Source organism: Melanotaenia boesemani, chromosome 12 (genome assembly GCF_017639745.1).
Source record: "Melanotaenia boesemani isolate fMelBoe1 chromosome 12, fMelBoe1.pri, whole genome shotgun sequence".
NCBI lineage: Eukaryota > Metazoa > Chordata > Actinopteri > Atheriniformes > Melanotaeniidae > Melanotaenia > Melanotaenia boesemani.
In genome coordinates, this window is record NC_055693.1 from 17837313 (window position 1) to 17864827 (window position 27515).

General features: G+C 41.3%; 2 protein-coding genes across 7 annotated transcripts in view; one reads left to right on the forward strand and one right to left on the reverse strand.

Moving 5' to 3' along the window:
• rapgef4a (Rap guanine nucleotide exchange factor 4a) overlaps window positions 1–18865 on the reverse strand; it is a 49759-nt gene extending 30894 nt beyond the window's left edge. For 3 of the 6 annotated variants that reach the window (XM_042001988.1, XM_042001981.1, XM_042001980.1), the window contains exons 1-4: window positions 18544–18865; window positions 15020–15162; window positions 14847–14935; window positions 13134–13280 (exon numbers count right to left, since the gene is read on the reverse strand). In XM_042001988.1, coding sequence (XP_041857922.1) covers window positions 13134–13280; window positions 14847–14935; window positions 15020–15162; window positions 18544–18611 — 447 coding nt within the window. In that variant the 5' untranslated portion in view covers window positions 18612–18865. Of the gene's footprint in view, window positions 1–11722; window positions 11850–13133; window positions 13281–14846; window positions 14936–15019; window positions 15163–18543 lie in introns of those variants that run through there. The other 3 variants (XM_042001987.1, XM_042001982.1, XM_042001985.1) reach the window with 3 other exon arrangements.
• Window positions 18866–23271: 4406 nt separating this feature from the next.
• ppp1r9ala (protein phosphatase 1 regulatory subunit 9A-like A) overlaps window positions 23272–27515 on the forward strand; it is a 28190-nt gene continuing 23946 nt past the window's right edge. The window contains 2 exon segments of the mRNA XM_042001948.1: window positions 23272–23418; window positions 23962–25992. Of these exon segments, the coding sequence (XP_041857882.1) occupies window positions 24109–25992 (1884 nt within the window). The 5' untranslated portion in view covers window positions 23272–23418; window positions 23962–24108.

Below are 27515 nucleotides of genomic sequence, written 5' to 3' on the forward strand. Positions count from 1 at the left end.
TCAATTCGGATTTTTTGTGAAATCCGATTTTTTTGAGAGTCCATTCACATTTCCAATTAAATGCGACTTGAATGTGATCTCCTGTATGAACCTTATCAGCACCAAAATTGTCCCGCATGCGTAGAAGACATGACGACGTGACAGTGAGTGTGCGTGTGACGTCTTCGTGTTTGCGGAAGTAAACATGGACAGTAACAGTGGAGCTTATGTTGCAATTTTTAATTTATTATCCAACCGTAGCCAGCACATTTTCGATGGCATCATTTTAAGGAGCAGATTGCAAAAGAGAAGAGCCAGATTTTTGGCCATGGCATTTTGTGAAGCAGTGGCAGCAACGTCTATACAGAGAAACGTGTGGGTAAGAAGTCACAGTCAGGAGTGATGGGAGAGTGATGTGAACGCCTTTACAGATAAGAGTTTATACAAAATTATGTGTATGACGTGTAAGTCAGATTAATGCAACCTGGGGGTTCAGACTGAAGTCGCATGGCAAAAGATCAGATACATATTGGATTTAGGACCACATATCCAAGTGGCCTGGGTCGCATTTAAAAAAATCTGTGTTCAGACTGTCATGAAAAGATCAGATACAGGTCGCATAGGGGCCAAAAAATCGGATTTGGGTCACTTCAGCCTGCAGTGTGAACCTAGCCTTAGAGATAGGGTGAGAAGCTCGGTGATCTGGGAGGGGCTCAGAGTAGAGTTGCTGCTCTTCTGCATCGAGAGAAGCCAGATGATGTGGCTCGGGCATCTGGTTAAGATGCCACCTGGACGCCTCCCTGGTGAGGTGTTCCAGGCACGTCCCACCGGAAAGAGGCCCCGGGGGAGACCTAGGACATGCTGGACGGACTACATCTCTCAGCTGGCCTGGGAACGTCTCGGGATCCCTCCAGATGAGCTGGTGAATGTGGCCGGGGAGAGGGAAGTCTGGGTTTCCCTGCTTAGATAGCTGCCCCTGCGACCCGACTCTGGACAAGCGGCAGAAAATGGATGGATGGATGGATGGATGTTTATTTTGAATATAACATAGTGTAATACTCACAAAAGTATTTTGTAGAGTTATAATTATTAATATATAATGTCATCTGGAGTCAATTCTGGGTTTACTGCTTTGAAACTGTTTTATGTTATTAATTTACTCTGCTTATTAAAAGTAGAAAGGGGAACACAAAATGGGGTGCAGTTTTGGGAAATGGACACTGGGTGGCAGCATTGGGAAACGAACACTGGGTGGCAGCACTTCCCAACAGCGTCGCCGGGACTCTTCACAGTGCGTTGCGGAAGTGAAGCTCATAATCCGAAGGACTTGGAGAATGAGCAGTCGTGTTCCTGTTTCATTTATTACTGTCCTGTGTCTTCAGGTTGGTTATTGATTATTTTTACATGACTCCAGATGTGTATAAACTTGAGTTAATCCTGTGTCGCGGGGTTCACAAGCTGAAGCTTGTTAAGCGTGAAAACAAAATATAGCAACGTGACCACGGTAGCAGGAAAAATGGCGCTGGCGCCGTCGCCAAATGTTTTCTTTTGTCTGTTTCTTTCGGCTCCTCTGCATTTGTGGGATGATATGGCATGGGTGAAACTCAGTTTGTGTGTGGTATATCATTCAGTTTGGGCATTTATGGGCTATTACCATGACAAAACCAGTTGTGCATTGCTCGAAATACTGAAGCTAATATGCCGGTTAAGAACACCTATGGCCGCAGCCTGGGTGAAGAATACACATGTAAAGTGTAGATAACAGTACAGTTCAAGTTTAAAAGTTTTAAGCTACAAGTTATGAGTCAGCTATGTTTATTATTTCATATTGTGTAAAGGTGAAATTGTTCAACTGCAAGGGAGAATTATTCTGTTCTATTAAGTGAGGACTTAATGCACTTAATGTACTTTATGTACAGTTAAAGGAAATACTCTCCACTGAGAGGTGAAGATGTGTGTTTGAGAGAAAAGTTTATACATGATTGATAATAGATGTAACGTGATCAATGGTGGACAGATGACATGATTACAAGGGGAAATGTTAATCTCTGGTTAAATACCCATTTTGATTGAGTTTATTTCTGAGGAATACAGAAGATGATCCATTTAATATGAATGTTATTTTATTGTGGTAAATACCAGTGCTTGGATGCAAACAAAATAACAGAGAGGATTCAAAGTTGCAGTGAATGTGAGAATAAAAATAATCCGAAGGACTTGGAGAATGAGCAGTCGTGTTCCTGTTTCATTTATTACTGTCCTGTGTCTTCAGCACTCCTACCCGGATTATCTATCTGCCAGCGGAGGCCTAACTGGGACCCGCTACAGATTTCTGGGGGCTCGTTCCGGGATTCCTCGGCGCCATCTACTGGACGGAAAGCCGAGTGAAGTTGATGACAACGCTGATCACCAACTGAGTGGGAGGGCTGCATCCTTCAGCCGCCAATCAACAGCTGATCCAGCAGTGGGGACTGCAGCCGTGGACGAGTGGCAGTCGGTGATCCAGAGCCAGGTGTGCCATCATCAGACAGTGTTGCCAGCCGTGAGGGGAACAAGGAGCCACCATGTCGGCTGGTGGAAGGAAAAGCCTGGTATGGGACATTAAGAAGAGCTTACTCACCTTGTCCGCCGAAGAGCTTCTTCGTGTCGCCAGAGCGGTGGATCCAGACCTGGATGTGCAACAGACAGAGCTCGTGGAGGGAGATCAGGAGGTGTATTACGATCACATTCACTCATTCATATATAGCAAGCAGTTGCTTGAAGCAGAAGACCAGGGAATGGTTCAGTTGCTAATGTTAAAAGACTCTATTGATGATTTAGTGAAATGTCGTGACAGTGAGGCGAATGCTGTACCAAGTGGTGAAAAGTCTGTTGATATTGCTGGTCCATCTGATGGTTCTGTCACTAATCAAACACCTCCCAAAATCACCACAAACACTCACATTCAGAGTCACCACCCACCTATTTCAGCCAGTACTGCACCACCTAGTTCTATTGCTGCACCAGGTTCAGAATCAATTAAAGCTACCATGCTAAATACACCTGATGTAGCAAGCGCTGATTTGCTTAAGGTGCTTGCTGGTTATGAAGAAATGAACAAGAAACTTATGCAGTATATGCCAGCAAATGTTACATCATCACAGACACATTTGCCCCCTGTCCTGCCCAGGCAGCCAAGCAGCATTCCATCGGTAGAACCTGCCACCCAGCCAGCTCACACAGGGATGATGTCCATGAGGGAGCTCGGTTACCTATCCAGGAGAGAGTTCAAAGTGCAAGGCGGTCAGGTTGGTGATCAATCCTCTGACATCACCTATAATAACGTCTGCAAGCAGATTGATGATGGAATCATGGAGGGATTTTCTGATTCAGAGATTGTTCGTGGCGTACTCAAAATCATAAGACCAGGTGTATTCAAGGAGATGTTGATAAATAAAGATGACATAACAGTAGCTGAACTCAAGGGGTTCCTCCAAACCCATCTAAGAGAAAAAAACAGCACTGAATTATTCCAAGAGTTGATGTGCACAAAACAAGAAGAGAATGAGACACCGCAACAATTTCTCTACCGAGTGATAGGTTTAAAGCAGCGCATCCTATTCACCTCAAAACTGGCTGACACGGACATTAAGTACTCTGCTGCTACCGTACAAGACGTTTTTCTGCATACAGTGTACCAAGGCTTTGGACACAAACACACTGATATACGTAGAGAACTCAAACCTTTGTTGTCGAGCAGTGGTGTCACAGATGAGATGATCCTTCGCCATGTGATGAAAATTACCAGTGAAGAAAATGAGAGGATGAAAAGACTTGGCCTTTCCCGCCGACAGACGGTAACAAACGCACACAGCGCACAACTCGAACCTGATACGGCGAAGGGACGAAACCCAAAGTCAGAGAGTGTAGAGTCCAAACCTAACCAAACAAAATCTGACCCTCTGAGAGACCTCACCGCTAAAGTGGAGGAACTCACAAAACTTGTGATGACCATGCAAAAACAAACTGAACTACAGCCAATACACACTGGGCGTCAATATGGCCAATATAGGACACAGTCGAAACGTGGAAAATCATATGGTTGTCCAAACTGCTTAGAGCAAGACAGACAGGATTGCAAACATTGCTTCATATGTGGAGATGAGGGACACCGTGCCGCAGGCTGTCTAAGGCGACCAAAGAGACAGGGAAACTCCAACCGGCCACTGGAGGGGGACATCTAGTGACCGAGTCTGGAAGTAAGTCCCAACCAATAAGCGAGGCCAGGAATGAGAAGACGCGCCCATCCTCACCCCCGACCCCAATAATGACAAGCACACAAAGCTCCAGCACACAAGTAGCACAGCCCCCTCTTCAACTACCACGGGAAGCTAAAGCCAGAGCTGTTGCTAGTCTCATTGGTAAAAGGGCGTTAGTTCAGAGCTATCTAAATGGTTTACCGGTCACTTCACTGCTTGACTCTGGGTCACAAGTTAGTATAGTGAGCCGCACTTGGAAAGATGAATACCTCCCTGACCTTACCACTCGCCCAGTTTCCGAGATTTTAGGGGAGGAGGAATTGAGAGTCACTGCAGCAAATGGTGGCCTCATTCCATATGAGGGGTGGGTTGCTCTTACAGTGAACTTGCCAGGGAATTTGGACCCCAGTCTGTCCATTAGTGTCCCGTTTCTTGTTAGCAGCTATCCCATGGACAGGCCATTAATTGGCTTTAACGTTTTAGAAGTGTTGATTTGCGGCCATTCAGAGAAGTTAATGCCAGTACTGGTTAACCTTCTTAGCAATGCTATATCCGTTCCCAACGAAACAGCTGAGGCTCTCGTCAACTTTGTTCAGACGTCGAAACCAGTCAGGCAGCAGGGCCGCGTGAGAACAGGGGCCAAAGACATTGTACTCCCAGCTGGTCAAGTGTCGTGGGTAAAGTGTAGGGTCCCGCCAAATATGGACCCCTCTACTCAGTTAGTGTTGTTTGAAGCAGACGAAGACAGTCAGCCGAGTGGACAGTGGGACGTAGGGCCAGGTTTGTTACAAATCCAGAACCCAAACAAACCTTATGTCACCATTCCAATTGGCAACAACACGAATCATGACATCACAATACCATGTAAAACAGCACTAGGGATCCTGCAGCACGTTGAAAATGTTGTGGAGGCAGATACCCCAGACAAATCACAGCCTACAATTGTCAGGGAGGTCACCACCACTCAGATCAGCAGCTCAGATTCACCCCGGTGGCACCCACCTGTAAACCTGGATCACTTGGAGGAAGAACAACAGGAGGCTGCCAGGAGGATGCTGTATGAAGAGTCAAACGCTTTTGCGAGAGATGGAGATGACATAGGTTGTATACCAAATCTCCAGATGATGATCAACCTCAAAGACGATGTCCCCGTGCAGAGGTCGTACACATCCATCCCCAAACCATTGTTTAAAGAGGTAAAGGAGTACATTCAGGATCTTATTGTAAAGGGATGGATAGTGAAATCTAAGTCCGCCTATTCTGCTCCAGTGGTATGTGTGCGAAAGAAAGATGGCAGCCTGCGCCTCTGTATAGATTATCGCCTCCTCAACCAAAAGACTGTACCTGACAGACACCCACTGCCGCGAATACAGGACTTGATGGACACGCTGGGCGGATACTCAGTCTTTAGTATACTTGACCAAGGCAAAGCTTACCACCAGGGGTTTGTAGCAGAAGGGTCACGCCACCTCACCGCCTTCATCACCCCCTGGGGGCTTTACGAATGGACAAGGATCCCATTTGGACTTTCCAACGCACCTGCAGCTTTTCAGAGGAGCATGGAGGAGATGTTGGGTTCCCTGAGAGACGAGTGTTGCATCCCATATTTGGATGACTTACTCTGCTACTCCAAATCCTTCAGTGACCACGTGGAGGTGATTCGCAGGGTCCTTGTAGCCCTGCAACACCATGGGGTGAAGCTGCGGGCAGAGAAGTGCGAGATGTTCAAGGAGGAGGTCCGCTATGTTGGACGGTTGGTGTCGGCTGAAGGAGTTCGAGTGGACCCCAAAGATATCAACGCAGTGCTGGCCTTGAAGAACAAAGCACCCCAAAATATTGGTGAACTCCGGCAGGTCCTCGGTTTCCTGAGCTATTATCGGTCCTACGTACAGGATTTTGCTAAAATAGCTAAACCACTATACGAACTGCTACAAATGAAGTCCTCCCTGCCCCAAGTCCCTTCACCGCACTGTAAAGCCAAGGGTCCCCAACTCCCCTCCAAAACGCCCATCGAGTGGAAGGCTGATCACCAAAACACCCTAGAAAGGCTTATCGGCATGCTGACCAATCCCCCGGTCCTTGCATATCCCAACTTTGAGGAGCCGTTCGTCTTACACACCGATGCATCGGAGAAAGGGCTCGGCGCAATCCTCTACCAGAAGCAAGGTGACAAAATGCGAGTGATCGGATATGGATCAAGAACTCTAACACCAGCAGAGAGGAACTACAGGCTCCACAGCGGAAAACTTGAGTTCCTGGCTCTGAAGTGGGCAGTGTGTGAAAAGTTCAGAGATTATCTCTTTTACGCTCCACACTTCACCATCTATACTGATAACAACCCACTTACCTACGTCATGAGCACTGCAAAACTCAATGCAGTTGGGCACCGCTGGGTTGGAGAATTGTCAGAGTTCCGCTTTAACATAAAATACAGACCTGGAAAAAGCAATGTTGATGCCGACACACTCTCACGCATCCCGCTTGATATTGACAGCTATGTGACAACGTGCACTGAGGAGCTGTCTCAGGGTGTACTGCAGGCAACCTGGGAAGGAGGCAGAGTAGCCCAGAAAAAGGATGTAGCATGGATAGCTGCATTGTACACCTCCTCAGCTGATGTAAGGCTACGACCTCACCCACATGTGCCTGAAATAAGCCTTGAAGAGCTAGCAAAAGCCCAACAAGAGGACCCCGAGATAGGGGAAATAATAAGACTGAAAGGGACCAATAGTGTGCTCACAAATGAGGTCAGAAGGTCAGTGGGCGGGGTTGCTCGCAAGCTCCTTCACGAGTGGAGTCAATTACATTTCGAGAATGGAGTCCTGTACCGCCGGACATCAGAAAGAAAACAGTTGGTCCTACCTGCCAAGTACCGATCAGTTGCCCTGAAGCACCTCCATGACAACATGGGACACATTGGGACTGAACGTGTTCTCCACCTCGCCAGAGAACGCTTCTACTGGCCCTGTATGAAGAAATGTATAGAGGAGTATGTCACAAGAAAATGCAGCTGCATTAAACAGAAGAAACCTAACACACATGTTCGTGCACCAATGGGTGGCTTAACCTCCTCTTTTCCCCTTGATCTGGTCTGTATAGACTATCTACACCTAGAGAAGAGCAAAGGAGGCTTTGAGTACATTCTGGTAGTAATCGACCATTTTACCAGATTTGCTCAGGCTTACCCCACCAAAAATAAATCAGGGCAAACTGCAGCTGAAAGAATATATAATGACTACATACCTCGTCTCGGGTACCCCAATCGTCTCCACCACGACCAAGGGCGCGAGTTTGAGAATGACCTTTTCCGCACCCTGGGACGGCTGTCAGGGGTCGGACACTCACGTACATCCCCGTACCACCCACAATGCAACCCCGCAGAGCGGTTCAACCGCACACTATTACAAATGCTACGGACACTGACAGACAGGGAAAAGGAGAGATGGAAGGAACATTTACCCCAAATGATACATGCATATAACTGCACTCGTCACGAGTCCACTGGGTACTCACCTCATTACCTGCTGTATGGACAACACCCCCGTCTCCCTGTGGATCTCCTGTTTGGATTACTGGAAAGCAACGAGTCAGTAACACACAAAGGCTACGCAGAGAAATGGGCAAAGAGGATGACAGAAGCATACAAAATAGCTAACAAAACCAGCTTGTTGTCAAACGCAAAGAACAAATCCTACTATGATCAAAAAGTGAAGGGGGTGGTCCTCAAACCAGGAGATCGAGTGTTAGTTCGGAACATGGGTGAGCGCGGTGGACCCGGAAAACTTCGCTCATATTGGGAGAAGAGGATTTACGTGGTGAAGGAGCAGGTCTCCGACAACCCTGTCTATGTCATTAATCCGGAGGGAGACCCAAGTGGGAGAAACAGAACCATACACAGAAATTTGTTACTCTTAGTCAATAGCTTACCTGTTGAGAGCCCAGTACAGTCAGCTGATCTGGTCTTACCATGTCCTCGGAGACAAAAACAACCACAACGGAGAGCAGGCTCCACTGACGACCGTGTGGTGTCAGATACTGATGATGAGGAAGAGGGGACAGGAGGTTATTGGTTGAGAACACCTGCTGTCAGGATGGAAAGTGATCAATCTGGGTGTGGCAGATCAACAGACACAGGGGGAAGACAGATGTCAACATCAGAGCCGTGCCCCCCTGCAGCAGTTCCTGTTCAGATCCCAAGGAAACCACCCTCACCTCACAAGGAACGTCGAAATGCAGTACCAATGAGTGGGACTGAATCAATAGATGTATACTTACCCGATGAGACAAACTTACCTGAAATGGGTAATACGCACAGGACTGACACAAACCTACCTGGAAGAGAGCACGAGCAGACCACCCCTGTAAAAGGAAGAGAAGCAGAATTGATAGCTGATGAGTGGCAGGTAAATGAACAACATGATGTCGTACACCTGCCTCAACCTGAAGAGGATGAGCAAAACGACCAGGCAGAACAAACACTGGGTGAACAGTTGGACTCCCCCCTTACGAGGACTTTACCCGCCATAGATGAACACAGAGAAGTGAGGAGGTCAACTAGGGTGAGGAGGCCAAGACCAACTTTCACTTATGAGTCACTGGGCCAGCCTTTGATACAAACCCATGTAGATTCTATCTCCCCACAGCTTACCTCAGCCTCCTTACCTTTCATGCCCCCCATAACCACACCGTTCATCTCACTTGCCCCTTGCACACCACAAATGTACATGCCATACACATGCTACATACCCTGTACCACACAAGTTTATTAAAAAAAGAGAGAGAGAATTTTTTTTTATTCTTCAAGATTGTACCAAATGTCGGGAGCCATTTTTGTTTGTCGGGGTGGATGTAATACTCACAAAAGTATTTTGTAGAGTTATAATTATTAATATATAATGTCATCTGGAGTCAATTCTGGGTTTACTGCTTTGAAACTGTTTTATGTTATTAATTTACTCTGCTTATTAAAAGTAGAAAGGGGAACACAAAATGGGGTGCAGTTTTGGGAAATGGACACTGGGTGGCAGCATTGGGAAACGAACACTGGGTGGCAGCACTTCCCAACAGCGTCGCCGGGACTCTTCACAGTGCGTTGCGGAAGTGAAGCTCATAATCCGAAGGACTTGGAGAATGAGCAGTCGTGTTCCTGTTTCATTTATTACTGTCCTGTGTCTTCAGGTTGGTTATTGATTATTTTTACATGACTCCAGATGTGTATAAACTTGAGTTAATCCTGTGTCGCGGGGTTCACAAGCTGAAGCTTGTTAAGCGTGAAAACAAAATATAGCAACGTGACCACGGTAGCAGGAAAAATGGCGCTGGCGCCGTCGCCAAATGTTTTCTTTTGTCTGTTTCTTTCGGCTCCTCTGCATTTGTGGGATGATATGGCATGGGTGAAACTCAGTTTGTGTGTGGTATATCATTCAGTTTGGGCATTTATGGGCTATTACCATGACAAAACCAGTTGTGCATTGCTCGAAATACTGAAGCTAATATGCCGGTTAAGAACACCTATGGCCGCAGCCTGGGTGAAGAATACACATGTAAAGTGTAGATAACAGTACAGTTCAAGTTTAAAAGTTTTAAGCTACAAGTTATGAGTCAGCTATGTTTATTATTTCATATTGTGTAAAGGTGAAATTGTTCAACTGCAAGGGAGAATTATTCTGTTCTATTAAGTGAGGACTTAATGCACTTAATGTACTTTATGTACAGTTAAAGGAAATACTCTCCACTGAGAGGTGAAGATGTGTGTTTGAGAGAAAAGTTTATACATGATTGATAATAGATGTAACGTGATCAATGGTGGACAGATGACATGATTACAAGGGGAAATGTTAATCTCTGGTTAAATACCCATTTTGATTGAGTTTATTTCTGAGGAATACAGAAGATGATCCATTTAATATGAATGTTATTTTATTGTGGTAAATACCAGTGCTTGGATGCAAACAAAATAACAGAGAGGATTCAAAGTTGCAGTGAATGTGAGAATAAAAATAATCCGAAGGACTTGGAGAATGAGCAGTCGTGTTCCTGTTTCATTTATTACTGTCCTGTGTCTTCAGCACTCCTACCCGGATTATCTATCTGCCAGCGGAGGCCTAACTGGGACCCGCTACAATAGCATCCACTCTGGAATCATTTTAAGAATTTTTTATTTCTATATTTAAAAATAGCAAGTTCATAATTAATATTCTTGAAAAAACATCCTTCCTCATTTTGACAGTGAAACTATTATGCAGAATTTTACAGCAGGGCAAGAGTAAAAGAACAGCTATAGTCATGCATACTGCAAGTACAGGATCCTGTTTGTGGATTTCATTTCCTCTTTTAATACCATCATAGCCAGCTCTTCTTTAGTACAAACACTCCCAGCTCAGTGTGCCTGCCTCCACATGTAAGTGGATCACAGACTTCCTGTTCGACAGGAGGCAACACGTAAAGCTAGGAAAACACACATCCTACTCCTGCATCATCAGCACCAGTTTCCCCCAGGGCTGTGTTCTCTCTCCTCTACTCTTCTCCCTGTATACCAACAGCTGCACCTTCAGAGTTCACTTACAGAAGGGAGATTGGTCAGCTGGTGACCTAGTGCAACAGAAACAACTTGGTGCTCAATGCTGCAAAGACAGTGGAGATGGTTGTAGACTTCAGGACGAATACTGCCCTTCCCTCTCCCATTACCCTGCATGACTCTCCAGTCACAACCATGGAGTACTGACTTCTCCTGGGAACCATCATCTCCCAGGACCTAAATTGGCCGGAGAACATCAACTCCATCATCAAAAAGCCCAGCAGACGATATACTTCCTGTCCCAGCTTAAGAAATTCAACCTGCCCAGGTTGATGTGGATCCACTTCATTGAGTCCATCCTCACCACCTCCACATTCCCATTCATACTCACAACTGACACCTCTCAACATTAAAAGCTCAAGTCGTCACCATGACACACTGCTGTTTAGCTTTATATTCTCATCCAGCTTTATATTTATGGAGAGGCAATTGAAACCCCCCACACCCCCCAAGTTCCACTATATTTATATTTATATTTATATTTATATTTATATTTATATTTATATTTAGACAAATCTTTTCTTTTTGTTCTGTTTTTCTTTTTTTTGTCCCACCACTCCAACACAAATTCCTTATATGTGCAAACTTCCTTTGCAATAAATTCTCATTGTGATTCTGATCTAAACAGAACTGAACTAGAACATAAAGCATGTTTCTAATACGAATGTAACATACAGAAATGTTGAACTTAAACCTGAATTTGGAACTAAAATTTGTGCCTCTTTATTTAGACAGTATGTATAAAAATACAACTATGCAGATTATTTACAAAGCAGCCTTGAAATCTCTATTTAATATTGTATGCCATAAATATCTTGAAAGTGATTTCAGTTTGCCTTTAGGACAAAAAACTGAGTAAAATCCAAGGACAAGATGGCAAATTCTGGCCACTGGATACTGAGGCTGTATAATCTTGTTTAGGACCAACCTTGCTGAAGAGATCGCCCCAGGGCAGAGGTGAGATGTGTATCCTACAAGTCTTTCCACGTGATCCTGACTAAACCGAATGTGCTGCCAGGGCAAAGTGTCCAGTCTCACTGCTGCTCGCCAGTACTCCACAGACATACAACCCATAATCTAACTCACTGATGCCCTTTGGTTCTAGAGGAAATGGGCTGTCTCTCTCAGGAAACAGTACAGAGGGGGAGCTAAGAGATGGCAGGACTTCCACACAACATGGCATGTACCAGCAAACAGGAGCAGTAGCTATAGAGATGAGCGGCACATGACTGACATGCATCAGTTTGAGTCGTTCATAATACTGTTTCTGTCAGACAGTTTACAAAAAAATGTTGACAAAATGAAACACAATATTATCAAGTCAGAATACTTTAATGTTACTGTATGTGAATATTAAACCTAAACTTACAGCGGATGGTTTTGCTGTGATCAGGCATATCACCTGACAGGACCGGAGCTACATATGTTTGTCATCTGTTCTGCACTCCCATCTAGTGGCCAAAAAGTGTCAAATGAATCAGATTCAGAATCAGAATAATTTAATAATCCTGGATGAAATTGTGTGCACACAAAACCCCACTTGCAATATCATACACATAAACATGGGAGCAGAAGATTATAACTTAATAAATGGACAACTTTTATTTTATTACAGAAGCCTTAAAAGCACTTTTATAATCCAACCTTCAACAATCCACAAGCCTATATGCCACCTAAGCCTTGGATCTATTTGCCTTTGCTTTCCCATTCAGCATTTTAGATGCAGTAAGAAGGAGTTGAAACAGGTGGCTCTTCTCTGGTGTGAAGCAACCCCCTCAATAGGTTGTAAATTAGGACCCTTTCTCTGCTTAAAAAAATTTAAAAACTCAATCTTTTTTTTTTTTTTTTTGTCAGACTTAAAATCATTCACTAAACCCTTTTTGTCAACTTCTCAAGACACTAAAAACATGAAAAACAAACTATTTAGTTGTACAATTTTAACTTGTTTGTCAGTAATATAAGTAATAATTGTACGTGTGTATTAACATTTTGATGCCACAAAAGCTTCACATAAAGCTGTATGCTGTATGTTGCACCAGGATAAACTGAAAGCACTGCACGTTAAACTCATTAAGATCTACATCCTGATATATGTATGATACTGATGAGTTTGATAATGTAAAAACACCCATCTTTCACTGGAAATATGTACAGTCACGTTTTAGCTGTTTTTGTCAGTAATTCCACTCGAATGATTTCGCCTTTAAGTCTTAAAACTTTTAAAGTTGAAAGAAAAAACGTGCATTGACCAGATCTCACCTTGAGTTCATATCTGAGATTCATGACTGCAGTGTGGTCAGAGAATTTCTGTGGGCAGTTACACATGGAGCCAAGCTTACCTCCCACAGAGACTTAAACTCCCGCTGTTCAATGCGTAGGAGTTCGCTGAATTCCCGAGTGACAATGGTAGCATGTCTAGGGGTGTTATCCAAGATCGACTCCCCAAACGCTGTACCAGTCCCCAATGTGCAGATAGTAACAGCATCCTGCAAAAGAGGTACTACGTGGATCATTCCTCCTGAAGGATAAAACACCAGCCAGACAACAATAAGGTGAATATTAATGTAATTGTAATGCCCTTAAAAGAAAAAAGCTTTTTGTGCGTGGTGCTTTAGAGGCAGCGCTCAGACCACTCTTAAAGGTTAGAGGCAATCTTGAAGGCACTTAAGATAAACAGATGGATTCAACCCAGTCTGCAAAGAAATGACTTCAATCAGAACCAAGACAAACCAAATGAGGTGCATGAGAATGCAAGACTAACAAATATTCAGAAATAATCTATTTAGTAGAAATCTTTACAGTTCACACTCCAAACAAGGTGGAAATTGCTGTAAGTGGAAAATTACTAATAAGATTAACAGAAAAACTCTAAAATAATGCACTGAATGGCTTTGCAATACAGATTTATAAAAAAACGGTCATGGCTAATCTAGACTGTTTTAGGGATACTTGATTACGCTTTGCTCTGTCTAGATTAAGTGACATTCTCATAGCTCTCATATGGTGGAATAATCTGATGTCAGGTAAACCAGTGTGGAATTAAATCGAATCTGTATGTTTAAAAGCAGACTCTTTTCTTTTAATTTTTCCCCCTCAAAACATAGGCTCTGAAAATCTTGGAAAAAGAAGTAAAACTCCCTGTGCCTAAGAAGGTCCAGATCCATCCTCCAAGACTCCTCTCACGCAGCATGTCATCTGATTGACCTGTTGCCCTCAAACAGGTGCTAAGGATCAATGAAAGTCTGCGCCTCCAGACTCAGGAACAGTTAATTTCCCTTGACAATAAGAGCACTAAAACAACAATAATCTTGCTCTGTATTGATATTATGATTGTGTGCAATTATGTGGATGTTGCTGTTTTCTTTCTCTTTTCATACAACCCACCCTAATTGTTTTCTGCATGAGTCCAAGATGTCTTCTTGTTAGTTGTCCTCATCTAGTGAAATACTCCCCTGCTGTTTTTTTTTTACCCCATCAACCAACTCTCCATCCTGTTTAATTTACCTATTTATTGCTCATCTATAGGCATATCATGTTTTTCTTATAATTAAACTGTGTTGCTTGTCCCTTAGTGTGATGTTGTTAATGTGTTTGTCATATTTATATCTGTTTTAAAAGCACAAATGCTGTAGCACCTGCAGTCTCATTTTATGTCAAACATAATGAGAATAAAGCTTTCTGATTTCTGATAATTGCTGGATTTTAATTGAAAATTTGTCTTTTAATGTTGAAATGGACTTTACAGACAGCTTCTCGGTTGACTAGCGAGAGCCATTGAAATATGATTTCTAAGCAGTCATTTCTTAAAAGGAGCAAAGCTAATTTGATCTGTAATTTTCTATGAAATCTTAGCTACTTCAGCAATAAACCTTTTACCATTATAGTTTCCTTTTACATCTTACTCACTCAGTGGTTTCACACCTTTATCAGTTATACTTGCATTTCATGGTTGTTACTTTATTCATCCAAAGAATAAAGCATTAAATTAAAAGAAAAATCACACAGATACACCTGCAGGTTTAAATGATGCTTGTGAAATCATATTACTGTACCTGATAACTTGATGTCTCGGACACTTTCACATCCAGTGAACCTGAGAGCACAGCATACCAGCTAGTGCCAATGTCTCCTTGGCGATACACTGGAGACAACAGAAAAAAAGCCTCATGTTAGGAAAAGTACAGAAAACATCTCTTTTAACTAAATATTTTGTGCTTTAACCTACAAGTGACGCCTTTCTCCAGGCACTCGTAGAATCCACACAAACAGATCTGCTGCAGCAAACTGGGGTGGAATCTCTCAAAGACCTTTACACTTTTCAGACGTGCCAGAATTATGTCAACATCTTCACCTGAGCGCTCGGCTGGTCTGAAGACATGGAAACAAATAACACATAACATGAGTAACCTGAACAGTTGGGGTCATTCAGAGCAGCCTAACTGAAGTTGGCCTGATTTTCCCATTCAGAAGCTCCACAGAGAGAGTCATCATGGCACACTTTAATTCTCAACAGCATCACTCTATAGTCTCATATAAAGCTTTACATGCCAGAACAAGTTTAGTTCCATTTCTAAAAAAAAAAAAAGTTGGAACAATGTGTAAAAAGTGAATGAAAACAGAATGCAATCTTTTAAAACCAATTCTAACTAAAATGATACAAGGGCAGTGTATCAGTTTAGACATTTATACATTTTAATTTTGAATTTTTAAATTTGTTAATGGCAATTAAATTAAAATGATTATATATTAAAAGAAAACACGCACAATTCTCAGTTTGAGTTAGAATGCCATCTGTGCTACTTTCTATAACATTCTGATGCTCTCTTAATTCGAAAGAAATCCTCATCACTTCCTAAATACAGCAAATGTTCAGAGTATCACTTCAAGCTGGTAAAGTTACACCACAGTTGTATTCTATCACAAGTCATCTTTAAGTAGTTAAACTAAGTTTATGTCTCAGTGTTATCTGCTGCTTCATTGCTGTATATGGTTCAGATGACAGAGATGAGAAAGATGCTATTACAAAGTGAAACAAAGCTTTTAAATTACAAAGACAAATAATAAACCAACTCTTGTGAATCATCCCAAAAGAAACTATTTACATAAGCAGATAATGACATCAAGCTCAGCATGAGCTCACAGTTGCCTAACTGAGCCATTTTTTATTTGTATAGAGATATGCATCAGTTTGTTTGATCCCTCCATGATGCTGCTCTGCCTCACATCTGAATCCAGAGCCTCTATAACATGTAGGCGGCTGAAATGTAGGTTACATCACCTGTGAGTTCATGTCCATTCTTTAAAAAGTGAAAGCAAACAGCATCAATAATTCAGAAGAGAAAACAAGTTTTTGCTTCTGGCTCAATGCTACCATAAAAAAAATAAAGCTTTTGTACTTCATTGTGTGTTTTGGGTGTTGCACTGCTCTATTGTAGCACTGTTTTCACTGAGCAACAACTATCAAAATGATGTCTTCTCATTATCTTTTCCCTGGTAAACTCATGTTATCCCTATGTGATGCACTTTCTGATGAGATGAAATAATCACACTGACGGTTACAGCATATGTGGGGGGGGTGTCCCTCTTCTCTCACATCATCTCTCCACAGATTGTTTAAGCACTTTGTACTTCATGAAACACACTACAAAGTAGAAAATTCACAAGAGATGTGAGCGATGTGTGGGAGGATCAAAGACAGAGTCTTTTTGGGAACCAACCAAGTTGAAAAGAGAGAAAAGTTGAGAAGGATTTCAAAAAGCCTTTTGACGACAGGAAGTTTTCATCATGAATGCTTATTACAGTATCACTGCAAACAATGAGGCACTTACTCACAACTTCATCTAATTTCCAATCCACTTACAGCATGAAATGGAACAGATTTAATAATGGCTAACAGCTTCTTAAATGGCTGGTTTGAATGTTCCCTCTTTCACTCCATTTTGTCCAGAGATTCAACAAAAGTTTTCAAATCCAGACTGGACTCATAGACACACTTTTCCATGATTTCACTGTAGGATTTGCAATATAGTGGAAACACAAAGATGCTGTTTGCTAGGAAAAGGTGAGTCATACAAGAACCAATTGATTTAAGAGGTGCAGGTGGCTTCCACAACCAGCCGAGGAATATTGCTGTGTAAACACATCTGGCACACTGCATCACTTTGCTGTTTATAGCTGCTGTACTTTGGACCTTTTCTTTCTGATACACCCCTCAGTCTCTCTCTATTCATCCTGAGTATCCAACTGACCCATTTAAATTTTAGCTATGTCTACCTGACGCATGAAGCACTGCATTCATTTACCAAACTGCAATGTTAGTATGATAAAATCACATAAAATATCACAGTTTCCACAATAGCTAAGTTTTAACAGCCAAAACAAAAACTTGCAGCTCTTATGTTGGAAATATATGACACATATTTGCAGTGTAGTGGCAAAATCTATTTTTAGCAGGTGTCCCATGGTTTGATATCCCCATTGGCAGGTATGTGCATTCAGTAGTTTCAACAGTTTGATCAGGCAAACTGCTTCACTGTAATATGGAGGAGAATTTAGACTATACCTAGACTAGACCCTTCGATGGGGCCCTGTTGTCTGCTTGTTGTTTATCTGGTCCAACATGACTTTATCATTGTCAAGCTGTGCAAAGGTCTGATAATGACACACACATTTGAATTATGTAGACAAGGGAAAGTAAATAGACAGAATAGGAGTTTCTAAATGACTGACAAACACTTGAAAAACACATATAACTGCAAAGAGAGATATTTATGTGTAGTTAATATTTACTCGTGGTAATTTAGTGCGTTGGTTAGGTTTACACATGAGCTTAGAAAGTAGTTCCATACTGATTTGTCCACCTTAAAGTCAAGCAGCATGACTTCACTGACAATATGCAAATACAACAGGTGCTTTTTTGAGTGGACATAAATTTGACATTGTCCCGCATGTCTTTATTTATAACAGGGCATTCATCATTTGCTGGACGGGCCTCTTAAAAACACCAAAACTGAAATTAAGAATCTGAGGGGGCTCAGCTAGGCCAAATAAAAAGTACAGTTTATGCACTGCTAGCAAAACATGATACTGATAACATTATTGGGGTCGATGAAAGAGGGCCATGCAGAAAAAGTCTGGGGACCCCTGTCTTACACAGTGTGTTCAACTAATAAAAGAACACATAAAAATTGTGTGTGTGTGTGTGGGGGGGGGGGACAAAAAAAAACATACAACTCTTTTGCAAAAGAAACAGGAGCCTGGATGAAAACGCAAAGTGAATTTTATTTTCAAAGAAAAATGTTTTGATGTGTGGTGTAAAGTTGTTTTTGGTGTTGTTGTTTTATTAAGGTTCAACAGACTTTTTTCAAAATGAAAGTAGAACAAACAAATTTCTATTCAGATGAGATTAAGTTTTTTCTTTTGATTTAATGTATTATGATAAGTTGCTAGTTAAGCAGGCTAAATTTGATATAGCAGATGCTGTTTGGGTTGTTTCTAAGGCAACAGAAGGTCAAAATCGCTGTGAGCACGTGACATAAACGGTAACCTTGGAGCTCTCAAGGCTGCACTGATTCGGAAGAGCCGGTGGGATATAAAAACTACAGTAACGCATATAATCTGTGTTTTTGTTCTGCCTTGAAACGCCCGCGCTCTTAAAGGCGAAAAATCCAAACCATGCGTCATAAAATCGATCTCAAATCAGACCAGTAAAACAAGTTGGTAACGTGTAAGGCAAAAAATAATTACTACCTCTTGTCCAGACAAATAATCCACTCGGCTGATTCCGACGAACGTGACGAGGTGTGCGCTGCCACCATCGTGCGATCCCGCTGGTATCCTGCTGATGCTGATGCTGCAGAGGAGGAAGAGCACGATGAGAAAAGAAGGGCTGGACCAACATCAGCGCTTGATCTGCGCCTTATCACTCACTCCCTGCTGTCAGTCTTCATTGTACCTGCTCATCTCAGGCTGTAAGGAAAGACGGCGAGCGCGCCCTGGTTTTTGGAAAACTGAGGAAGACAAGCAGTTCCCAACAGACCAGAGATCAGTTTACTTCCAAGTTCAGCTGTAGAGGTCATTTTCTGCAATGATAGTCTACAGGTATGCCTATCTTAATTTAATAAATGCAGTGAACTACAGCCTAGGGCCTGATGTTAAGCAACAACTTCATAAACAACTTTTAACAAGTCAAAAAAATAAATAAGTGAAGAGTATTATAGCAGCACACAACAAACCATTTCACTTTGACAAATAACTGCTCTGTGAAATAAAATAAATAAATAAACTATAAAGTTGAATATATAAAATATTTAATAATGTGTGAGATAAAAATCCCATTGAATCATTTATGTAATACTTTGGAGTATAGAGAGATCTCTGATACTAAATAAGCCCCAGGATTGAAAGGTACTGTGAGCATTAGGTGAAAACAACTGAAAGAGGAAGAAGTAAACTCCAAAAGAAGTTATGAAAAATTGATGATTTGATGAGACAGAGCTGATCTGGAAGGACTCAATCAAATAATTCAGACTACTTGCATATATAGTTAAATGACTGCTTTTAATAACTGTAAATTCAGCCCTCTATGTTTCGTGTGTTAAGTGGGAAAATCTCCCTAATGGCCATGAAATAAAAGTATGGCTTTTTAAAAGAAGCCACATGATTAAAGGGTCTCTTGGTTACCTTGACAACTAACTAGCACAGGCATAAAAAGATTGAAGCATATAGATGGTGTCTGGGCTGTTTGTATGCTGTCATATTTTGCCATCATGTGATGCCTAATAACTTGTACTATTAAAAGAGTTTGTGATTGATTTTACACACATTTCTCTAATTTTTCTTATTTATTTACAACACAAATCACAGATCTAAATCAGCCCCACTGGAAAAAAATGTATTACTTTTCACGTGGAGGACATGCTGTCAGCAACACTAGAAGGTGACCAAATCAAAGGAAAACCAGGAATTTTATTTAAAATCTTACTTTATAAAGACCTACTCACTTCTCTTTTTGAAACGTTTTAAACCCAATTCTTTCATCTGCCGCAAGATGGCAGCATTGTATCTGTAAAAGTCAAGCGGTTTGGTACATGGGGAAGATTTACAGCTGCAGCAGAGTAGAAAAACTAAGAATATTTAGGCATGTCTTCAGTTAAAATAAAAAGAAAAACAGCATTGTAACCTCAGTCAGATGAAACCCCTGTATCTTAATTAAATATGTGTTGAAATGAATCGCTTCAACAGTACATGTTTCTTTTCCTTATGAGATACACTTTCCATTATAGTCTTTTCTCTTTTGCAAGAGTAAAGTCTAGAAGTAGGACTGAGATCAGGTTAGGGCACGCACAACACAAAACATACATTCCTGCAGTGCTGCATACTACCAATATGTGACAAGTTGTCAACATGCACTGCAGAAATATGCCATATATAACCTTTACTTTAAACTGTGATCACAAACCAGTGCATCTCATTGTTCTCACAAAAATTAAGCAGAACTGCACAGAATTAAATTTGCAGTTTATGAAATACTTAAATGGTGAGTAATGTCTTATCAGCTGCCAGTAAATATTAGCTATCCATTCTGAAAAGCACATTTTAGTAATTAAAAAGTACATCAGGTATAGAGATATTTTTGTGCTAGCAGTTGTTCCTGGCTGGACAGTGTTAGAAAAAGTGTCAAAGGTTCCACTGGCTACTCTCTGCAGATCACCTGCTTCTTTTTCCATTTTCCTTTCCCTGTTCATTCCATGTTGTTTGACATGTTGCTATAGGGACCACTTGGCAGATATGTTTCCCCAAGCTCACTGACTGCATGGCTTTTCAGACCTACAGTTGCTAGGAGATGCCTCTCAAAGCTCGAAATGGTAAACACGTGGACACATGCAACCCTCATGTGCACACGGACCATATTTTAGAAATGCTGTCAAGCATTTGGAGAGGCTGCTGGTTTGTGGTTTATAGAGACAAGGCTTTCACAAAAGAGCAAAGTTAGAAGTATTGAAATCAGAGGCAGATAGGTTTAAAGCAGAGTACTCCATGACTGACATTGTTAGGAGTTCGGTTTTTAGATTTCACATGTTGGCCAAATGTGGATTTACATAAAACAAATAAGCACAGAGTCATTTGTAAAGCAGCATTGCACTGTACCAAACAAGAGATTAACAGTGTGCTTGTAAGTGACAATAAGAAGCTGTATTAAACTCCACATATCAGATAACCACGTCTCAGATGGAATGTGAGGGCAGATAACTCCAGAGGAAATGCCTGAGGACTGGGCTTTTTCCAAAGATGCCTCTTTGAATGTTTTAAGACACAAGTTTATGACGATGGCCTAAAAGATCCCCAAATACAGTAATGTTGTCTTAATATGCTCTGAGGAGACACTGATGGATAAAGCTGTCTAAGAAAAAAAAATTAAAAATCACTACTGACCATTTCATTTATCATGTTTTATCCCATTAAAATTGCAGATGGGATTACTCTTTAGGCTACTCAAAAAGATGACAATTCTCAAAAAAGGCCTTATATTTAGATCACCATCTGCTCAGGCCTCTTTTACAGTCTGGTTCCTGGTGATCAATAATTTGCATTTTATTACATAAAGGTCCTTGAACATGCATGCATACATGATTTAGAATTCATTGTATGTTCAAAATGTATGAAGTCATTATCTGATAAGTTTATCAAAATGGTTCATAAGTAATCCACATTTATTGTTTTGTTGATGAAGAAAACTATTTTAAAAATATCTCAATTACAATTGATATCCCACTAAGAGATTATCAATTTTATGTTCCACTTAAATCAGTCTCAGTTTCCTAAGTCAATTTGATTGGATATTTTTGCAAATATGGGCTTTTAGCCACTGAGGAAATCAAATCATTCTATCACTCAGATGGTGGAGCGCCAAAAAACAAACAAAAAAAAAACTTTATTTTCTGAATTAAATCAGAATAATATAGTAGATGTCAACTATGTAGTGGGCTGCAAGAGTAACTCACAAGGTATTGTTGCCTGGGGAAGGGACCTGGTTTGAAATGGCAAGTAAATTAGTGTGGAATAAGTTAAACAGATTATTTCTACATAGAGAATCAGAAATTTAGAAATGTTTTGAATCACTATAGCAGCCTGATTCCGTGTATAAAGGATGTACAGTAGAGTTCTCTGCTGGTGACCTATTTTTATTGAGGCCATACAGTGTATGTTCTCAAAAGATGAATCTGAGATACTTTATGTTATCCCATACCAGCAATCCCCACAATAACACATGATCAGTGACTTCAGAAGTGGGATCTGTATTTGAGTGTTTAGTTATTATATGTACTAGTGATTCCACAAAATTTACCCATCAAATTGCTATGTTTTTTTAATGTTAGAAAAAACTCTAAACCTGTCTTGTAGATGGTTACACCTTTTTTAAAAGTAGCTGTGATTCTCTCATCTGTCCACAGCCTTTTCATCCTTGATGGCTGTGTAAAGAAAATAGTGTGTAACATTAACAACTATTATTCTTAAATGTCTCAATCAGCTCAAACAAGACTGATATTGTGTTAGCCCACAAACAACAAGTATGTTGTATATAAAAACAAAAACTTAATTCGGTCTTGATCAGTGCAATTAATTACTATTTTTCTTATCATGAGGTCTAACTGAATACCAAAACTGACTCTTAAGGGTATAGGACCCCTTTCTGTGGTCAGCTTTAAACTGTTGGTATACAGCCCTTCCTAGATCTACTTCCCACACATTGTAAAGTGTGGTTATATCATTTTGTAACCGCTGAAGTTTTTTCAAAATTTATGCACTGTAAGAAATTTGACAGACTAAAACCAGGCAGATTTTGAACAACAAATAAATAAATAACTAAAAAAAAAAGACAAAAATAGAAAATCTAACCACACAAGCTCATTTAGCAACAAAACCGTGTTGTATATTATGAAGGGCGCCCTCTGTCTTTTTAATGTCTCTTAACCCAATCTTCCACTCGACTTTGTTTTACTTTTCCAGCACAAGCAAAACCACCTGACCAAAGAAGACATTAAAGACTTAAACTTTACGACTTTTGTACATGCTGAGTGATAGGTTACTTTTACGAGACAAGTAAACTTAACATAATATGTAACATATTATAATAGCCATCATTCAGTGAGATCACTGAATATACTAAGGGGGAAGGTTATAAAGAAGGACTTCTTTCTTTGTGAAATGGAACCCTTTTACAGATATGGTTACATAACATTCAGTAGGGTAAATAATTTCATGTGATTTGTTTTTGTGTCCTACATGTGGACTTTTGGCCTTCTAGAGGCCTAGGTGAGTTGCTGTTCCCACGCTTTTCGTGTCTTTAAGCTGTGCTGTTGAGAAACAGTTGGGAGAGCGAGGAGTAGTAGGTTACAGTTCTGGAATGTGCGCGCGCTCCCGACCCCTCGGTCACGGCTCGCAGCGCAGACAGACTCGGGTGCGCGCGCAGCCCGAAGCAGGTCTGGAAGTGCAGAGAGGAGGCAGGGAAACGCTGCTGGAGCGGGGAATGATGGCGGTGAGCTAGAATAAGGAACAAGTTTTATACTGTAAAACTGTGATCTTGAGCCATAAATTCGGTGTCCAACACGATGAACGAACTAGGTGAGAGGCTGGGAAAGTTTTTTACCTTTTGTCCGGTGTTATATTTAGCGCTTGTGTTAACGTTTTCAACGGTTCGTGCTTGATATGACACAATGAATTGTTCAGACAGAGATAGTAAGGTTCAGGCTTATTGAACTGTCGGCCCAATATGTTGAACTTTGTTTCGCTCGTTTTTTTCTGTGGTAGGCGTCCCCAACAACACCAATAAAGTTTGACCGGTTGATTTAGGCACAGCAGACAGACATAGTTTTAGTTAGTTTCGAAGTTAACAAGTTTGGTCTAATGTTAGCTTACGCTAGGAGTGAGACAACTATCCAAATGCATACAAGCGGCTGTGCACGCGACGTTAACCTTAAAAGCTGCTATCAACAGTCAGTTAAATGAACGTTGCGCTTTACCTGAACTTTTGAGAATTTTTAAATTTTAACATAGAAATGCATATTTAAGTAAAACATATTTAAATAAGCAATATCTGTTTGGAAAAGGTGAGATGAAGGTGTATCGTGCTTATATTAAGACTCCGCCTCCCTATCCTGTCTTTAGATGACTTCGCTTGAGTTGAGAGCAGTGCTCCAGAAAACCTCCGCCGGACCCATGGTTGCTTAAAGTCATATAGTAGTTCCCCATCAAAGCCTCCAAGAATCATAGAAGCCGGTTTTAAGATTTGTACGTCTGCCACCAGCAAGCAAGATGATTAAAGCTGAAAGCAAAGGAGGGGACAGGAGCTTAAGAAGCGCGTCCCCTCACAGAAATGCATACAAGTCTGACTTCCACGCTATTAAGTGCTCCTTCGATGGGCCAAAGTCCGAGTCTGAGTCTTCATTTGCAAATGGATCCAATGACGTCCGGGAAGACTCAAGAGGGAGGCCTTTTGGAACCAGAGTGAATAAAATAAAGAATATATTTTTACAGATGGATGGTCAACAGCAGGAAGGCCAAGAAGGGAAAGTAACTTTGAAGTCTGATGTTCCTGGGGATAAAATTCCCCAGGTTTCCCCACCGAAGATGCAATTTTCAGTCAACACTCACAGAGTTAACCTCAACAGTGCCGCAAGCCCAGAATCACACAATTTAGATAAAACACCCAAGGGAGAAGAAGTTGAGATTGACAAAGTGGCTTTGGCAGAGAAGTTTTCTGTGACCAGAAAACTATTTGAAAGAGGCATCAAAGAGCAGCCCGCAGCTGAAAAGCAGTCTCCAAACAGAGTAGTAAACCGTTTATCGTTAGGAAGTGCATCTGATGACAAAAGCCCAAGGAGGGTATCAGAATTCTCAGAAACCACTAACAAAAATGAACAAAGTCATGGATCAACAGTTAAAAGTCATTCCGATGACATGGCTGATGGTGAAAAAAGACACTCATCTAGAGTGTCACTGAATGCAGGGCCCATGTCAAGGAGACTGGAAAATTTTATGGTTGACAATGACTCAGAAGACAACACATCTGCTGGGAAGATAGGAATGGTGTCTGCTATACAACATAGTACTATTGAACATATACAGCCTACCTCTCCAGCACGGGAGACTTCATCTAAACCTACTTCTGTAAAAGACTCCGCTGACTCTTCAGTCGTAACTAATGTCACCAACAAAAGTAAAGACAGCAAATCTGTATCTGTGGGGTCAAGTTTTGGGCTTAAGCCAACATTCCAAGCACCCAAATCCGTTTCCTTGACAAACGATGCCATGCACAAACCCCTCTCACCAGAGGAAATTACCCCAGTAAGCCGTGGCTACAAGTATTCCTCATCTGTTGATGGATTTAATCGTACATCTGTTGGTGGGGATGGAGGCAAACCATGTAGTCCATCCCCAATGGATATGAAACAGCCTTTTCCATCAGCTGGTGGCTTTCAGAGTGCCAACAGGGCCAAATACCCTGAAAAAGCCAGCAATAATGACAATGTAATACGTAGCCATGCTGGAGACAAACAACCCAGCCAGACTTCATCATTGGACTCCAAAGGGGCTGGTATGGTACGGGCTGAACTGGTCGTGGTTCAGAATGAGTCCTCAGAAAGTGAGGAGAATGAGGGTGAAAACAATGAAGACGAGGTGTTTGAAAAACAAAAAGAGAACCACCAACATGTCCTGAAAGGAGCTTTTCCACCAGAAAAACAGAGCTTTAACCCAGCTCATCAGGTCACATCACTAGAGACCAAAAAGGCAGCACAAAGGATAACAGACACCGTGGATGAAGGAAGATTCCTGGAGGAAAAAAATGAATTTTTATTAAAAGAAGAGAGAAGTGAAGAAGATTTAGTTACAAGTCCAGATGGTGAAGATACTTATGGTGAAGATGATGAGACAGCAGAGGAGGAGGGTACGCTAGAGGAGCAGGTGGATCAGAGCATTCTGGATAGAGCCTCTCCAGTAGTGTACGGTATTGAGAATGCAGCATTTGTGGATGACAGAGATGTAGACCAGGTCCTTAGGGAAGAGGAGGAGGTAGAGGACGATGAAGAGGATCAAATGTATAATGAATATGATGACTCCTATGAGGCCCCTGGTCTGTCAGATGAGGATGAACCTCCCCCAAAGAGGAAAATCAAGTTCTCCACAGATCCCATTTTGGTAAGTGTTTTATGTTGTTTATATTTGAAATACTGTTGCTGAAATACCTAAAAGGTATTGCACTGTACTATAATTATAAACCACCATCTCACTGACTCAGCAATGCTGTCTGACCTGGGTGTTCAGTGCAGACACAAAACAAATTAGTGGAAGCTCAGAATGAACACTTTTGTCTGGTATGTTCATGGCACATTTGCTGCACTGTATCATCAGAAAAGCTTTGCCACAGTTCAGATAAAACCAAAACTATGATTTATTTAATCTTGCTGAACAGGGAGGCAGGTAATTTGACAGCCTGTACCCTTAATCTTATAAGAGGTGAGGGAAAGGTTTGGAGTCCAGAGAAAGTACTGTTGTGGTATTTTTTTTGGGGGGGGGGGGAAGTTTGCAAGGAGCTTGTGAGAGAAGAACTCAAGCTAAACAAGGTCTACAATGAGGTAGACATGAGTAAAACTTTACTCTTAACTATAAAACTTAACTCTAGACTATATTCCAGGTGTGCCCAAGTCCGGTCCTTCAGATCTATTATCCTGCAACTTTTAGATGCAGCCCTTCTCTAACACACCTGAATCAAATGAATGGCTCGTTACTAGGTGTCTGCAAAGCTGAATGACATGCGAATGAGAGAATTCAGCCTTTTGCTTGCTATATGCTATGAAATCATGACCACATCTGCACAGGGTGGGTGTTTTTACTCATTTAAGCTGTTTGGTCTGAAATCTTTTGGAGGTTCTGGATGCCTTTGTACAGATGGCTCCCTAGAGTTACATTTGGAAGACATCAGAATGAGCTCATGTGTAATGTAAATAGAGCAGGTGAGTATTCAGAGAATTTGCAGGGAGCTAGTGTGCTGGCTAGTAACAGTTGCTGCTTCATAGTTTTTCTGTCGTGTGCATTTGTTTTTTACGTCAATAGTGACAAATATGGGTTTTGTTCTTTGACATTGGGAAGTGCTAGGAGTCAAACACAGTGCTTTTTCTGTTTTCAAAGCATTTCATGCCTCATCAGAAACATTATCAAATCAAACACATTCACTCCCTTATTTGCAATTGTGGTGGTCTGTTGTTTTGGGCTGTTTTCCTGTCTTAGGTAGCTAGGTAATAACAGATTTGTTTAATTTGCAAGTACATTGTTTACAAGAGCTTGCACATGCTTAGATATTTCTATTGCATGTAACATCAGCTTGAAAACATCACAGAGCAAACATTGCTGTCAGCAGCTCAGGCATTTAAGTAGAACCCAAATGAGACACCAAAATAACGCTCCCATTTGGTTAGATACCATTTGTTCAGTAAATGGTACTACATTAATGTAGTCTCTGTACCCAGCCCTAGTATTTACATGACAGCTGGTCAAAACCCTTAATTATTCTTCTGGTTTTCATGTGTGGAAAAACTTTAAAGTTTTCCTTCTTAACATAGATTATGCATTGCTCGTTTAACTTCTGTCCAACATGGATAATGGTAATTTAAGGATTTAATTATAAGATTGATTTATTTTACTAATCATGAAGAAATGATTTT